This window comes from Podarcis filfolensis (assembly GCF_964270895.1).
Source record: "Podarcis filfolensis genome assembly, chromosome: 3".
In the NCBI taxonomy this organism is placed as follows: Eukaryota; Metazoa; Chordata; class Lepidosauria; order Squamata; family Lacertidae; genus Podarcis; species Podarcis filfolensis.
In genome coordinates, this window is record NC_139606.1 from 4,834,480 (window position 1) to 4,850,956 (window position 16,477).

At 45.1% G+C, this 16,477-nt stretch overlaps 1 protein-coding gene across 1 annotated transcript; it reads right to left on the reverse strand.

Moving 5' to 3' along the window:
• Positions 1-10,638: 10,638 nt before the first annotated feature.
• LOC310759478 (interleukin-17F-like) lies at positions 10,639-15,447 on the reverse strand. Its single transcript, XM_083606768.1, has 3 exons — positions 15,172-15,447; positions 13,235-13,464; positions 10,639-11,408 (listed from the first exon to the last, which is right to left on the reverse strand). Exons 1-3 carry the CDS (start codon positions 15,328-15,330, stop codon positions 11,159-11,161), a joined length of 639 nt encoding a protein of 212 aa, XP_083462894.1. The 5' UTR covers positions 15,331-15,447; the 3' UTR covers positions 10,639-11,158.
• Between the last annotated feature and the right edge of the window lie 1,030 nt (positions 15,448-16,477).

Below are 16,477 nucleotides of genomic sequence, written 5' to 3' on the forward strand. Positions count from 1 at the left end.
GGCGGTTCGAATCCCCGCGGCGGGGTGAGCTCCCATCGTTCGGTCCCTGCTCCTGCCCACCTAGCAGTTTGAAAGCACCCCTAAGTGCAAGTAGACAAATAGGTACCACTTTATAGCGGGAAGGTAAACGGCGTTTCCGTGCGCTGCGCTGGTGCTGGCTCGCCAGAGCAGCTTTGTCACGCTGGCCACGTGACCTGGAAGTGTCTGCGGACAGCGCTGGCCCCTGGCCTCTTAAGTGAGATGGGCGCACAACCCTAGAGTCGGACACGACTGGCCCGTATGGGCAGGGGTACCTTTACCTTTTTACCCCTAAAACCTTGGCCTTTTCCAAAATAGTCTCTATCCCAAAAAAAACTCAAGGATAGCCTCAAAATAGAACCATATTGTCCAATATCATTGATAAACCAACAGTACAAGATATTCACATCAATCCTGGCTAACGGCCTAAAAAAGTTCCTTCACCAACTTATCACCCCGGACCAGGCAAGCTTTGTTCCTGGTCACAACATAACAGATCCCTTTAGGAAACTACTGAATCTGATAGAACACAGCAAAACAACCAAACTCCCACTGATGATCATATCCCTAGACATCCTTAAAGCCAGTGTGAGAGAGAGCCAGTGTGGTGTAGTGGTTAAGAGCGGTAGTCTCGTAATCTGGGGAACCGGGTTCGCTTCCCCGCTCCTCCACATGCAGCTGCTGGGTGACCTTGGGCTAGTCACACTTCTCTGAAGTCTCTCAGCCCCACTCACCTCACAGAGTGTTTGTTGTGGGGGAGGAAGGGAAAGGAGAATGTTGGCCGCTTTGAGACTCCTTCGGGTAGTGATAAAGCGGGATATCAAATCAAAACTCTTCTTCTTCTTCTTCTTCTTCTTCTTCTTCTTCTTCTTCTTCTTCTTCTTCTTTGATTGCTTAGAATAGACATACAGTGGTGCCCCGCAAGACGAATGCCTCGCAAGACGGAAAACCCACTAGACGAAAGAGTTTTCCATTTTGGAGGTGCTTCGCAAAACGAATTTCCTATGGGCTTGCTTCGCAAGACGAAAATGTCTTGCGAGTTCCTGCGGGTTTTTTTTCCTTTTCCCCCCTTTTTCTAAGCCGCTAAGCCGCTTATCCGATAAGCCGATAAGCCGCTAAAAGCCGCTAAAAGCCGCTAATAGCGCTAATCCGCTAATCCGTCAATGGGCTTGCTTCGCAAGATGAAAAAACCGCTAGACGAAGAGACTCGCAGAACGGATTCTTTTCGTCTTGCGAGGCACCACTGTATCTATTAGCAGTATTAACTAACATTAAATTTGGCCCCAACTTCCTACAAACTCTCAAATTTACTCCCAAGCCTCCGCAAAATGCAGAATTAACAATATGGACTCCAATACCATAGCAATCCACAGAGGCACAAAACAAGGGTGCCCACTGTCTCCCTTCCTATTCATCTTGGCCCTGGAACCCCTGGCAATCTGACTCCAAGCAGACCCCGATATCAAGGGTGTAGAAATAAAAGGTAAAACCTACAAACTTGGGCTCTTTGCAGATGACTTGATAGTCACAACACAGCAACCACCCTAACTAAAGAACTCAACACATTCGCAATGGTGTTGGACCTACAAATAAACTTTGCAAAATCTGAGGCTTTGTGCTTCAACACACACACACACACACTGCATACCCAAAAGGAATTCACCAACATCACAAAGATAAAACACTGGTGCACCAAATTCAGGTACCTAGGGGTTCAAATAACCAAAACCTCAACAAACTTTACCTCCACAATTACAAGCCCCTGTGGCGACAAATCAACAGAGACTTGAGGAAATGGAACAACACCAACCTTACCCTCACAGACAAAACAGCAATGATCAAAATGATCACCCTCCCAAAACTAACCTTTTTATTCCAAACTCTCCCAGTCTGGATTCCCCCAACCCAACCCCAGAAGTGGCAGAAAAAAACTATTTTCTCACACAAAAAGCCAAGAATAAGCCCAAAATATCTGCACCTCCCCTCCTCAGAAGGAGGATGTGGAATCCCCAACATAGAATCATATCACTGTGGTACCTCAAGGTTACAGACACTTCAGGTTGCAGATGCTTCAGGTTACAGACTCCGCTAACCCAGAAATAGTACCTCGGGTTAAGAACTTTGCTTCAGAATGAGAACAGAAATTGCATGGTGGCGGGGCGGCAGCAGTGGGAAGCCCCATTAGCAAAAGTGGTGCTTCAGGTTAAGAACAGTTTCAGGTTAAGAACGGACCTCCAGAACGAATTAAGTTCTTAACCTGAGGTACCACTGTACATCACCAACCAAGTACGCCACATAATATTGTATATTCTAGAAGATGAGACGAAACAATAGGTCCGCTTGGAGAGACACCATCGAAAACATTCCCACAACAGCATACCCATTTCTCCCAAACAAACTAAAGAAAATCCCCACCACACTGAACAGGTTCACACAGTCCATGCTTAAAGCATGGAAAGGAAAAGCAGTCAAACGATCCTGATTCTCGTCCCCACTAACCCCCCTGGCCCACCACCCACTATTCCAAGACGCAGCACAAAACCTCCAGATAAAAAATTGGCAAACCAAAGGCCTACACAGTCTAAAAAGACATCTATAGCAACAACAAACCCATACCAACACAAGAAATACAGGACAAACTAGGGGACACCCAAATACCTTGACTAAGTGTAATATAGCCACATAAGCCGTTTAAAAAATACAATTACACTGACAAAACAAATGATCTGTGTTATTTCCTTATCTTAACTAAAGTGTTGGCCTCCTTCTAACTTCTTCCAGATCATCTAGTTGTGAAACAGAAATTCTACGTACCACAGCATATCTTGATTTGCAAGTTTCCTAGCATACATTCCATTTCGGAATCAAGTTCGTAGATAGTGTTAGGCCAGGCTCATGTGAGAGCATGTGGCATAAAGTGAGATCAGCAACAAGCAGTGAGGAAAGGATAGAGGTTTTATATTGAACAGGAACTGAACCAGGGATATCATATAATCTTCTGTTGTCCATTATATTCGGCTTCACGGTCCAAGTTTCTGGACCCATATTTATCGAGAAGTGCTGACAGACCTCAGGAAGCCCAAATAATATACTTATTAAACGACGAAGATACAAGTAGATCCCTTGCAATCGCTAGATACCTGATTAATGTTTTATTTCAAAAGAGGAGAAATGTATGACTCTGACAGCTTAGCTAAACTTAAGAAGCATCAATAAGTGCCAGAACTAAGACGCATACCCCCCAAAATCTGATTGATTTGAATTGCGGTTTACATAGAGGGAGCTTATTGTGTATAGTGTTTACTTAACTGAAGTAAAATTGGTTTTATATGGGTGTTTTAACTTGGAACTGTTTAAATTGTATTGTTTATGGATAAATTTTGATGTATTGTTTTCGATATGGGCCAATGGCCGCAATAAATCTATTCTATTCTATTCTATTCTGAACCAGGGTAATGGAATTTTCCATCTTTTATGTGAATTTCATTTCTTACATAAAGGTAAAGGTAAAGGGACCCCTGACCATTAGGTCCAGTCGCGGACGACTCTGGGGTTGCTCATCTCGCTTTATTGGCCGAGGGAGCCAGCGTACATGTGGCCAGCGTGACCAAGCCGCTTCTGGCGAACCAGAGCAGCGCACGGAAACGCCGTTTACCTTCCCGCCGGAGCGGTACCTATTTATCTACTTGCACTTTGACATGCTTTTGAACTGCTAGGTTGGCAGGAGCAGGGACCGAGCAACGGGAGCTCACTCCGTCATGGAGATTCGAACTGCCGACCTTCTGATCAGCAAGTCCTAGGCTCTGTGGTTTAGGCACCCCCAATAACAGGGCTTTTTTTCAGCCAAAACTCACCGGAACTGAGTTCCGGCACCCTCAGGTGGGCGCCATTATCATTCTAAGAGAATGAGGGAGGTGTTCATGGTCAGTTCCGGCACCTCTTTTTCTAGAAAAATAGCACTGACTACCCATCACCTTGTGGAAAGTGCAACTGGGCCGCTACTTTTCCAGAAATTCCTTACTCAGATCACACTGAGGCAGTCGATTTTCTTCCAAACATTCCAGCAATATTTATAATTCCACATCTATTGTGATGGCATTGTTCTTCTCTTCAGCATTTCATTATGCTGATGACGTGACTTTGTCTTTTAATCTGGTCCTCATCCAAGAGATACCTAAAAGTTTTATACTTTATTTCATTCAAGCGACAAAATAATGTTCTTTATCACCTTGCCATTATCCTCCTTTTATTCAGTGAGCTAGGTATCATCCCAGTTGACCCAAAATTAATAATACATAAAGGTAAAGGACCCCTGACCGTTAAGTCCAATCGCAGATGACTCTGGGGTTGCAGCGCTCATCTCGCTTTACTAGCCGAGAGAGCCAGCGTTTGTCCGCAGACAGTTTTTGTGGGTCATGTGGCCAGCATGACTAAGCTGCTTCTGGCGAACCATAGCAGCGCATGGAAACACCGTTTACTTTCCCGCCAGAGCAGTACCTATTTATCTACTTGCACTTTGACGTGCTTTCGAACTGCTAGGTTGGCAGGAGCAGGGACCAAGCAACAGGAGCTCACCCCGTCAAAGGGATTTGAACCGCCAACCTTCTAATCGGGAAGCCCAAGAGGCTCAGTGGTTTAGTCCACAGCGCCACCCGCGTCCCTCTACCAGTTTAGTTCTGGCCTCAGAACTATTCCTTTTTTATCACCTGTTTAATACAGCATCTGCTTAATGGGAAAGTATGCATTATATGAGTAGATCAGTTACCTTGCATTATATAATTTTGCAATCAATAAAACTGCATCTAATAACTAACTATTGGGTGTTTATGGTAACTATCATAGGCAAATAGGAAAGACCTTTCAAAATAACTTGGAAAAGTTATTTCTACCTATCATTGCTATAGTTATTAAGAGGTATGTTACCTCAGCAAATGGCATTTAGAAACATATTGTTGACGTTTAATCTTGAATATATATCTACAAGGGAGTTGCTCAAATTCCATCTTGAATCACTCCTCCCAATTCCATGAAATCCAAAATGGCATCTCTGCAGATACCAAATGCTTGTTTTTATAAGGAGTGCATGCAAAGCGAGTCCAAGCCATTTATGGCTGCTGTGCAGGTGTTTTACATGCATTGCACATATTTTTCGAAACGCAAGCTTGTCTCCTTCACAGATTATGGGTGGGGTGAAAAGAAATGTTCGAAGCAGCCCCCATTCCGGTGGCCCACGAGATCAGCCACGATGCCAAATGAAATGCCACACATTTCCCCCTTCCCAAGAAGGCTGCCTTCTCCACCCCGAGGTGTTCTGCAAAAGTGTTGAATGTAGGGCAGGCTGACTCAGCATTGCAACCACACAGCTAGGCACCTACGTAGGAGGGGAAGAGAGCTAGACATGGGCTCCGTTAAAAGCACTTGTTGGCTGAAACACACACACACACACACAAAATGGCCCATATTTTAGAGGTCTGGGTTGGTTGCCATAGATTCATTTCAGCAGACATTCCTGGAAGGAGCTTGAAAAGCTGTATATGGTTTTTAACTGTTATGAGTGAACAGAAACCTCCTGAGAAGTCACTCAGGGAAATATGCAAGAGAAAAGCAACCACATGCCCTCCATCAGCTTTCCACAGGGCAGGACCACCAGCAGGGTTTTCCGGGACAGGTACAAAATGTGTACTTGCCCAAACTACCCCTATGCAGATCTGGCCCAAAGTATTGCTGGACGCCACCCCAATCTCCGAGCGGTGCAAGGTCCCAGGGCTTTTGGGCACTCGCGCAGGATTCAGAAGGAGGGGCAGCAGAGATTTGTGGGGTCTTCATGATATATGGTTTATTTGCAGCTCTGTACAACCTGAACCTACAATGGAGGGGTTCACAGCATTCAACACCCATAAAGGTCTTGCTTCTCCCTTGGACTCAAAGAGAAATCGAACGTCGCTCTCAGACGTTGCTCTGACTCTCTTTGCTGATTTACTTCCATTTATTTAATAATGATTATTTACTTTAACTGCTAGGTCTTTATTCATTTACTGTAATCAGTCAACAGGAGTTGGCTAGCGGGCCAATGGGCCTCTTTAAAACGGCCCAGGCCACACACACAGGAAACCACAGGAAATCTTTATTGGTTAGGCTGCAATATCAGCCAGACTACAAGGTGACACTGTAGCAGGCAAACCACACACACACACACACACACACACACACACACACACATGCATACAAACAATCTTTGTTAGTTCGCAATATCCACCAAGATTACAAGGTGGCACTTTCGCATTAGAAATACAGCGGTACCTTGGGTTAAGAACTTAATTCGTTCTGAAGGTCTGTTCTTAACCTGAAACTGTTCTTAACCTGAAGCACCACTTTAGCTAATGGGGCCTCTCGCTGCCGCCGCACTGCCAGAGCACGATTTCTGTTCTCATCCTGAAGCAAAGTTCTTAAACTGAGGTACTATTTCTGGGTTAGCAGGGTCTTTAACCTGAAGCGTCTGTAACCCAAGGTACCACTGTAAATATAATCAGCCATTTTACGTAATTAAAAGCTGCTACACACACACACAGTCAGGGATGCAGGTGGCGCTGTGGGTTAAACCACAGAGCCTAGGACTTGCCGATCAGAAGGTCGGCGGTTCAAATCCCTGCAACAGGGTGAGCTCCCGTTGCTCGGTCCCTGCTCCTGCAGTGGGAAGGTAAACGACGTTTCCGTGCGCTGCTCTGGTTCGCCAGAAGCGGCTTAGTCATGCTGGCCACATGACCCGGAAGCTGTACGCCAGCTCCCTCGGCCAGTAAAGCGAGATGAGCGCCGCAACCCCAGAGTTGTCCGTGCCTGGAACTAACAGTCAGGGGTCCCTTAACCTTAACCTTTACACACAAACAGTATAGAGAGAGATGGGGGGTGAGAACCCAAAACTTGTGGCTAGGGTTGCCCTGTATAATACAGGATTGTCCCGTATTCCAATGTAAAATGCCTAATTGCTAAAAACTGGAAAAAAGAAACTGTGCCAACAAAAATGGAATGGCAAGACAAACTGTTAGAGTCTATTGAACTGGCTAGATTAACAGAGGCAATTAGAGATCACACTAGACAAGAGTTTCAAAAAGCATGGGGAAAATGCAGAGAATACTTCACGAAACAGTGCCCTAAAATACATACCTGGACTTTTTCGATTAATGTCTGCAGGATATTTAAGTTATAATTAGAAAAATCTTAATAATTATTCATAAAGGAAACATCTTGTAAGAGGTAAATAAGGAGGTCAGCTACAGGATAAATGAAGCCTTTTATTTGGTTGTTTGTATTTTTGTATGTTATGTTTATTGTATTTCTGTATTGGGGGGTGGGGGGTTTATGTTATGTTGTAAATAAATTTCCAATAATTTTTTTTTTTTAATTAAAATGCCATATCCCATCCAGCCCTACTTTGGGGGGCCAGGGATGAGCCAGGGACCTTCTGCATGCAGACCAGATGCTCTGCCCCTGAGCTATGGCCTTGGGGTGGGTGGGGAGTGGGGGTAACTTACCAAAGCATGATGAGCAGACCTCAAGCTCTCAGAGCAAAGTGGCTCTGAGCTCCAGGAGAAGAAGCTTTGTATAGGCTTTTCCCTCCCCTTTGCAAGGGCTGATGGGACAGCTTTTTCTCATGAGCCCATTGCACAGACAAGATACTGGGCAAAACCTTGCCCAGTATTTTGCGGCAATCTGTGGGTCACAGTGCGGCCGAGCAAAGGTGCCCTGCGCTTATTGGGCACAGAGCGAGGCTCCTTGGTATATTAACCAGTAAGAACTTAAAGAAAACTGGACTGCATTGCTAGTTGTTTCAGAGCAATGTGTTTATTTGTATTTACACCTCTTTTTTGTAACAAGTTTAAGGACAGTTTGCAGTCAAACTTTGGAACTCTTTTCTTGGTGTGGAGAGCTTACCGAGTCATACTCTGCGCAAGGTCCAGATCGGGGAATTGCATTCACATAACTTTAACAAGAAGCCCACACGTACCTCTACTCGGAAGCGCAGGAGGAGGGAGGAGGTGCTCAGGAACAATGTCCAGCACGTAAGCTGGTGCAGAAATCGATTTTGCTTCCAGAGGACACCCTTGTATGCGGAAGACTGAAGCAATGGCAGCTGGGAGTTGGGAAGACCCACTTGCCTCCCAAGCAGAGCTGCAAAGGCACCACCATCACACCTGGGACTGAGCTCTGCTCCACACCTGGCCCATTTTGCAGCATCCTTGTAACAGCTCAGTATCTAGCAGGTGAGTGATTGCAAAAGGCATTATCCCCTGGGTAGCTTTTTTTAAAAATTGGTTATTTATTGTGTGATGGTATGTTTGTTTTTCAAAAAAGGGAACAATTTCACTTTTTCCTTTATTTGATGTCTCTTAACTTCAATGCTGGGGACGCGGGTGGCGCTGTGGGTAAAAGCCTCAGCGCCTAGGGCTTGCCGATCGAAAGGTCGGCGGTTCGAATCCCCACGGCGGGGTGCGCTCCCGTTGCTCGGTCCCAGCGCCTGCCCACCTAGCAGTTCGAAAGCACCCCCGGGTGCAAGTAGATAAATAGGGACCGCTTACTGGCGGGAAGGTAAACGGCGTTTCCGTGTGCTGCGCTGGCTCGCCAGAGCAGCTTCGTCACGCTGGCCACGTGACCCGGAAGTGTCTCCGGACAGCGCTGGCCCCCGGCCTCTTAAGGGAGATGGGCGCACAACCCTAGAGTCGAACACGACTGGCCCGTACGGGCAGGGGTACCTTTACCTTTAACTTCAATGCCATATTTGTGAGCCCCTTAGGGAGAGAACTATTAAGCATTTAGAAGGAGAGAAAAACCTTGCTACAAGCTGCTCTGGGCCCCCGGGATGGAGTATGGAATCTAAATGAAATCAAACCAAATCACAAACACCAGCGTTTCTTCCTCCTCACCAACACCACACAAATAGGCATTCAAAAGAGAGAGAGACTGATAGGGCTGCCTTTCTCCCCCCCTTTCTTTTTTACACCTCAGCAAAGTTGTTGAGCTTTTCGTTGGAGACATCTCCCCCCAAAAACGTAGTCTTTGTGGTGGTTATTGTTGTTTTTGGATTTTCACAACAGTTTTTCTTTTTTAAAAAAAACACCCTAGTTGCCATACATTTGGGTTTCCCCCCGGACATTTGGTTGATTAATCAAAAATCCATCTGGACACCATTTTGACAGTCCAGACGTGTCCAGGAAAACCTGGACGTATGGCAGCCTTAGACACTGAGGCAAATGCAGGCCTGTCAATTGTCGGCTGCTGGTCAATTTCCGGCAAAGTTCCAGAAGCCGAGAAGTGGCCGTCTAGCAGAAGGGGGGGGGTCAGAAATGGTTTCTGAAGGGAGAGAAGGGGGAAGAGGTCTCAGAAAGAAGTTGTGATCTGAACAAAGCTCGAGAGAGTTGGCAGGAATGCTGAGCAAAGTGGAGATCAGAGGAAAGAGAAAGTTTGCTTAATTGTGTCTCTCTCCCCTTTCCATTGGCATGGCAACTGTTCAGTGAAATCGCATGCAGCATTTGAGAAAGAAAGCTGCCATTTGTAGGACTAGCCGCCTGAGAAACAGTTTCTATCCAAATGTGCTTTTGGTTTTAAACGCAGTGTAATAAGTCTCTCAGGACGCGGGTGGCGCTGTGGGTTAAACCAGAGAGCCTAGGGCTTGCCGATCAGAAGGTCAGCGGTTCGAATCCCCGCAACGGGGTGAGCTCCTGTTTTTCGGCCCCTGCTCCTGCCAACCTAGCAGTTCAAAAGCACGTCAAAGTGCAAGTAGGATAAATAGGTACCACTCTGGCGGGAAGGTAAATGGCCTTTTCGTGCGCTGCTCTGGTTTGCCAGAAGCGGCTTAGTCATGCTGGCCACATGACCCGGAAGCTGTACGCCGGCTCCCTTGGCCAATAAAGCGAGATGAGCTTTGCAACCCCAGAGTCGTCCACGACTGGACCTAATGGTCAGGGGCCCCTTTACCTTTTTAAGGCGTCTCTATGGGAGTATATTGTATTTTAAAAATGGGGTATCAAGAGTTTTTAGGGGGCTAACCAGGTTGGGATAGCTGGGATATTAGGCTTGTTGGTTTTGAATGTCTTATGTAGTCCCCCCCCCCCAATTTTGTTGTTCTGTATGGGACAATGACAATAAAGATTATCGTATCGCATTGTAGCTGGGTCTTAGAGGTGGAAGAGGCAGCCGGTTGGATTGAAGCACTGAGAAGGGCCGGACTCCCGCTCCTCCCTCGGCCTTTCCCTGGGGAAAAGCAAACAGGTTCATGTTTGTGGTGCATGACAGGTGCATGGCAGCTATTGGAGTCTTCCGCTTGCATTTAAGTCACAAGAGATCTGCATCTGATTGCTCAATGGCCTAGGAAGCTGCCCAAACTGGAGAGTCGGGGATTGTACTGGGCACCTTCTGCCTGCAAGCAGATGCTCCAGTCACTGATCTATGGCCTTGAGCTGCCTCCACAATGCATAAAACCAGACCCTGGCCTGGCTCGCCAGTTCTCTTAAATATTTCACCACTAAGAAAGTTTTCAATTCGAAAAATGTGAACAGACAACTCCATATTTCTGTCTTTTTATTCATTGTTTAAGTTACTGAATAAATACAAATAACTCATGTTTTTGAATTATAATTTGCAGGTGCATAAATACAAGTTATATAAATAGGTCTTATAAATACAGCTGGAAGCAAGTTTCTCTTTGCTTCTCCATGAGTTTCACATTTCATATGCATTTATATCGTGACATAGAACATACAATTCAATAAGACTGACCAATAGCATGGGGGTAAAGGATGCAACACTCGTTACAAGGGAGGACTTTTACATTTTTGGCAAGTCAAGAGAAGAGGCCATTTTAGCTAGGAGAGATTATTTTGTCATCATGGCCTAAGGCCAGGAGGAATATATATTCAACATTTTCATGGCCTACTTAAATGTTTTGAAACAAATGGCATTTTAAAGTTGTGTCACCTAGTAAGAAAGTTGCACAAAATCTTTCCTAATTCTATGTTGTCTTTATTTCTGCTCATCCCTGAGATAGCAGTTTCTTTCTCTTTTGAGTCATCAAAGAATGTGATTTGGATTCGGAAAGCATCAGCCTGGAGTGGGTCATTTAGCTCCATTGGTCAATTCTCTGCTTCTTTCAGGCACTTCGATTAGCATAGGTTCTGGTGTTCGCCATGACGCAGGTGCAACCAACATTAATCACTTCTTTCTCCAGCCAAAAGGTCTGCTGGCAGCCAACCTGCTTCCGTCGAAGAACCATGATCTCCTGCTGAATAGGAACAGAATTCAGGGCTATGTTTGGTTTGCCTTTCCTGTCCAGACAGAAGGCATGGCGGCAGGTGGCTTTCGAAATCACATGGGGAAACCTGTTGGGATCTTCGTGGGTGCTGCAAATACAGAGGCAAAAGGAGGGAGAGACTGTTAGTTCATCAGAACACCGTAGAGCCTTGAAACTGGCTGCATACAATGGGAAGCTAAATGTTTGCTTCTCTCTAGACTCTTGGCCAAAGAGAAGCAGGAATGGCTGGCTTGTAGAAAGTTCTGTGAGCGGGGAAGGTAGGGTCTCTTCGCATGGAAGAGACTTCCAGAGGTTCACACATCCCAATCCTTCAAGGAAGAGAGGCTGCAAGTTATCAGAAAGTGAAGGAAATGGCTGCTTATTGACTACTATATCAATAATATATTACCATGATATGCAATGTAATCTGTCAGTTTGCCAGTTCCTGCTGCTGTCAGACCTCTTCCATGACGGGGGTCGAGAGCCTCAGCCACTGCCCTTGGGGGTACAAATGTGGCCCTCCGGTCTCTTAAGACTCTCCAGGCCACCCCACCCCCCTCACTGGTTCTGCTCTTTACTTCCCTCTAGTACTGGAATGTGAGAATGCCTCTTGCTTGCCTGAATTGTGGATGGAGAGGTGAGTGGGTTTAGAAACCTGTGGCTTTTGCATGGTGGGAACACTCCTGACTGTGTGGAGGCAGGAGGCTCTTGCACCTGGCATATATCCCCCGGAAGGCTAACTTAAGGGAAATCAGGTCCTTGGGCTGCAAAGGGTTCTCTACTCCTGCCCTGTGACGCAAGGGAAGGTGAGAGAGACCCATTCCTGGTCTCAAGCAGGCAGAGGAGGGCGATCCAACGGGAGGTTCTCAAAGCAAGTGCTGCCGAAAAGAATGTGAGATCAGAAACATGCACAGACTGCGTTGATCAAGAGTCTCTTACTTGGGACTGCTACCATGATTACCTGTAAATGGGCACCTCAAACTGAGTGCCCTCAAACTGAGCAGCAGATATACTCCAAGGGGACTGTGCATAGACCAAGCAGCCAATTACTACCAGTAAACATAGGGAGTAAAAGGAGCAGCCATGGGGGAAAGATGTTCTCAGAAACATTCTGCCATCAGAGAAACGCTCTGTGTTCCACACTATAGAGCAGGCTTCCTCAACCTCAGCCCTCCAGATGTTTTGAGACTACATTTCCCATCATCCCTGACCACTGGTCCTGCTAGCTAGGGATCATGGGAGTTGCAGGCCAAAAACATCTGGAGGGCCGAGGTTGAGGAAGCCTGCTATAGAGTCAAATAACTTCCATTTCAAAGGCAGTTGTCTGTAACTACCATGGTGCAGACTATAGAGTTGTGGCTCTGAAAGCTTTGTGGGCAAGGGCACAAAATCCAAGCACCCATGCACCTCTGGTGATTTAAGCTTTAGGACCCTCACAACAGGTACCCAGGTTGCCAAAGAGTTCCTCTGTGCCGGTTGGTTGGGCTCCATTCAAGAAGACACAAATTAGTAGCAATGTGAAGCATGGCATGTGCAGAGTGACTTTCCCCCATTGCAGGGCAAATTGAACCAGCAGCCCCTCATTGTATGAGGAGCCCCTGTCCGAGGCTACAGTTCCAGATAGGGGTGAGCCTTGGCATTTATCAAGGAAGCACAACCTGGGAGTAGCAGAAGCAGGATCAGGGGAAGGTCCAAACACCTCAGCAAGAAAAAACTGCTCCCTTCATGGAGACAATTCAGCTCTCCCTCTCTCTCCAGTCTGTTTCCCAGAAAACCTGGCTGGCTCCTGGGTTTGACAATAGCTACAAAATTGTGTCCTTTCTTGCGGCAGCCCTAGACATTTTAAAGTATTGAAGAACCACGGTGGGTTTGCTATGCATGCTCTGCTTCGTAGCCAACACATTTGATTCAATGAGAATAAGGACAATACAGTACCTGTAATCCCATGGAGATACAGATCTGTTCCTGATGTCCTGAGGCACCTCACTGGCTGGTTGTGGGCGGCCAATGTGGACCTGAAATGTCAGGGACTTTGGAGGAAAATCCTCTTGGGTTCCAGACTGGGGTGGACAGTTCTCGCTGGGTTCCTCGCTGTTTTTCCCAGGCTTAACTGCTTTTCCAGAAGCTAAATTCATAGCCGAAAGCAGCAGTAGCAACAACCCAACCTGAAAGGGAGAACAGATACAAAATGAGTTGTTTTATCATGTGCAGGTTAGCCAGAGGTATAATCTGAAACTGACATAAAATAGGTTTTTGCATAAAACAGTTTATACTAGGCATTCTGCTAATATTGAAGTACTTAAAGGGTGCCAGGTTTTACTGAAAGCCAAAGCTGTGACCCTGAAACCCTTCCTCCAAAGCCTAAAACATCAAGCAGTGGGGGCTCACTGGTGAAGTGGCAATACGCTAAACGTGTCTTTTTAAAGAAATAAATAAATCACATATATCAAGCCTAATCCCCTTCACCAAAAGCAACTTTCCTGACTACTCTTTGTTTGGGAGTTTTGCAGCTGGGCTGAACGGCTGCCAGTTTGTGATAGAGGCCAGGACTGATAGACGGATTTCAAAAGAAGACAAAATCTTTTTGGCAAAAGTTGCCAAAAGCTGCACCATCACACACTTGTCACAAGTCATTTAGGATGTTAATATTTATTTACTTTATATATATATATATATTTCTCTTACAAAATTATAAATAATAAGGCATGACACAACCCCAAAATGGGTCACTAGGGGTGTAAAATACTAAACGTATTATTTTACAGTGATTACAGTAAACCAGTTCAGTGGCTTCTTCAATAAATTGACTTGGAAAACTCAGAATAATAGGAATGAGCTAAAGAGCATTTCCTGCTTATCCACACTTTATGGCAATATATGTTGTAGGTATTTCTCGTCCATGTGTTGCTTCATTTGTATATTTAATAATATTGTGCCAAACAAATTATCTTCTTTTTCTCTCTCCTTGCCACCTTCAGTTTTTACAACAGCTTTTCCATTATGGCTGTTTGCCAGACTATATTATACCAGTGGTCAATATTCATTAAATATCCAAGTTCTATTACCTTTCTAGCTGCTGTTAGTAAATGCGTTATTAATTCCTAACTTCCTAATTAGTCTATATTTGAAGTATATAAATTAAGTAAGGCAAAAGCTGGGGTTTTTGGGGTTGTCTGAACTGTAATCTGAGATATTGCTTTCAAAACTTGCTCCCAAAATTGTTCTATTTGTTGTTCTGTTTGTTAATGTTTATTTGTGTGCCAGTCAAGCAAATAAATTCACAAGGAAAGCAGATTGGACCCTAGGGGAAGTGGTACTTGGGGAAAAACAATGAAATCCTACTGAGAATGAATTGATTATATATCAGTCCTCTTTCAAATCTAAAAGTAGCTTTAGATCTATGAGATTATGAAAAGCATTCAGTTATGTGAAACATTAACCCAGAGCAGGTGGGATCACAGTCATAGCTATGAAGCATTGCTGGTAGCTTATCTACAGGATGAAAATCCCTCCAGAAAAAGAAGTTCATGAATTCAAGGAAACAGTTGTTATCCAAATGCTTTAAACTGTACTGTCCAAATCTATTACGTTATTACACATATTACGCTAATTAAATATAGCTTATTGTTGAAGCTATAATGATGGATGGATAGACAGACAGAAGACTTAGATAACCATTGGCTTCAATTTTTGGTAGCAAGTGGGTTGGGAGATTGAAGCTTCACTAACAAAATTCTGCATGTGGAAGCAAGATGAAGGATGACGTAAGAACTAAAATGCAACATCAAACGCCTCTACTTTTCAAGTTGGACACAAATGTACTAAGAGTTCTATACACCGTAAATGACAATCTATATTATCAGTGTACTCACCAGTGAGGGAAATCTTGTAGAAGCCATAGTAGCTTTTCTTTTCTGCTGCAAGGAGCCTATTACTGGAGGTTCTGCACCTGAGTACCTTGAATCGTGTCCGTATGTGCAATCCCAGTCTCCTTTTATACTGTCTTCAGAATCAAAGCCAGTTTTTTCCATTCGCTAGTTTTCCCGCCCTCGGTTGTGGTTCAGGGGCAGCTGTGGCTGACATTTACCCTTTTTTCCCCTCGACCACTTCCTCGAAAGTGTCACATGTCACATACGTACACCAGGGGACAGCAAGGGAAATGCATTTAATATACCACCTACCTAGTTATGGGGAATCTAGACCAATAGATTTGTTTGAATGAAAAACAGATGGCCTACAAGATAACGGCAAGCTTGCCTGAGAACCTTTTTTTCCCCTTTCCCCTTTTTAGTGTATTGTGTCATTACAACTTACCTATTGTAAAAAAGAGCAATCTAGATCTATGTCATACCTTCATAATCTGTGTATGAAAGCACGTAGACAAGCATCCATCATAAGGATATAAACTAGACAATTGCCCCCTCAGCCCTGCAAAAATAAATTCTGCCACTTTCAACATCCTTTGTACATCATAGGTCTTTTATTTCTTCCACTTCTTCCAGTGATTTCAGGGCAGCATCCTAGTCCCACAACAATTATGTTGGCTGAGCTGGGTTGTGAGGCTCAGGGGACCACCAGCTTCATCGTTTTGAACCTACATCCAACCGCAGGATTATAGCAACTTGCTGCTCCCTTTCAAGCAAATGATATTGCTGCATTGGGAGTGCAATGCCCATTTGTTCTAAAGGGAGCCAGGCTCCCTTTCACAGATCTTTTCCTTGGAAAACGCATCTTCCCTGCACTCGTGCTGCAATTCTGCATGGCTCCAGCTACAACTTTAGTAGTAATGAATACTGCACAATTGTGGAGTCATATGTGATAAAGGGGTCTTGGCTGGGCAGTCCAGGACTTCCATATGCACTATCCAGATAGGTCACTTCAGTGCTGCTAATGCAGCAAAAACAACACAGGACGCCGCAGTTATGAGTTATAAGCTCCACCTGATTGGCAAAAAGTACAAGCTCTACAGCTTGCCTTTGACTGTGTCCTTCCACAAGAACATGCATTGCACTGTCCAAAATTATGGCTTTTCTGCAGACACCTTCCCTATAAAGAGTGGTGTGAAACAGGGCTGTGTTCTCGCACCAGCTCTCTTTGGCACATTCTTCTCCCTGCTGCTCTCGTATGCCTTCAGCTTGACTAAAGACAGTGTGTTCTTCCATTCAAAGAGCACTGGGG

Excerpts from the sequence above, each read along its gene's own strand:
- LOC310759478 (XM_083606768.1), bottom strand. The coding sequence starts at position 15,330 with ATGGAAAAAACTGGCTTTGATTCTGAAGACAGTATAAAAGGAGACTGG. Across the intron at positions 13,465-15,171 it reads CTACAAGATTTCCCTCACTG|GTTGGGTTGTTGCTACTGCT; the intron begins GTGAGTACACTG and ends TCTCCCTTTCAG. Across the intron at positions 11,409-13,234 it reads GTATCTCCATGGGATTACAG|CACCCACGAAGATCCCAACA; the intron begins GTACTGTATTGT and ends CTGTATTTGCAG.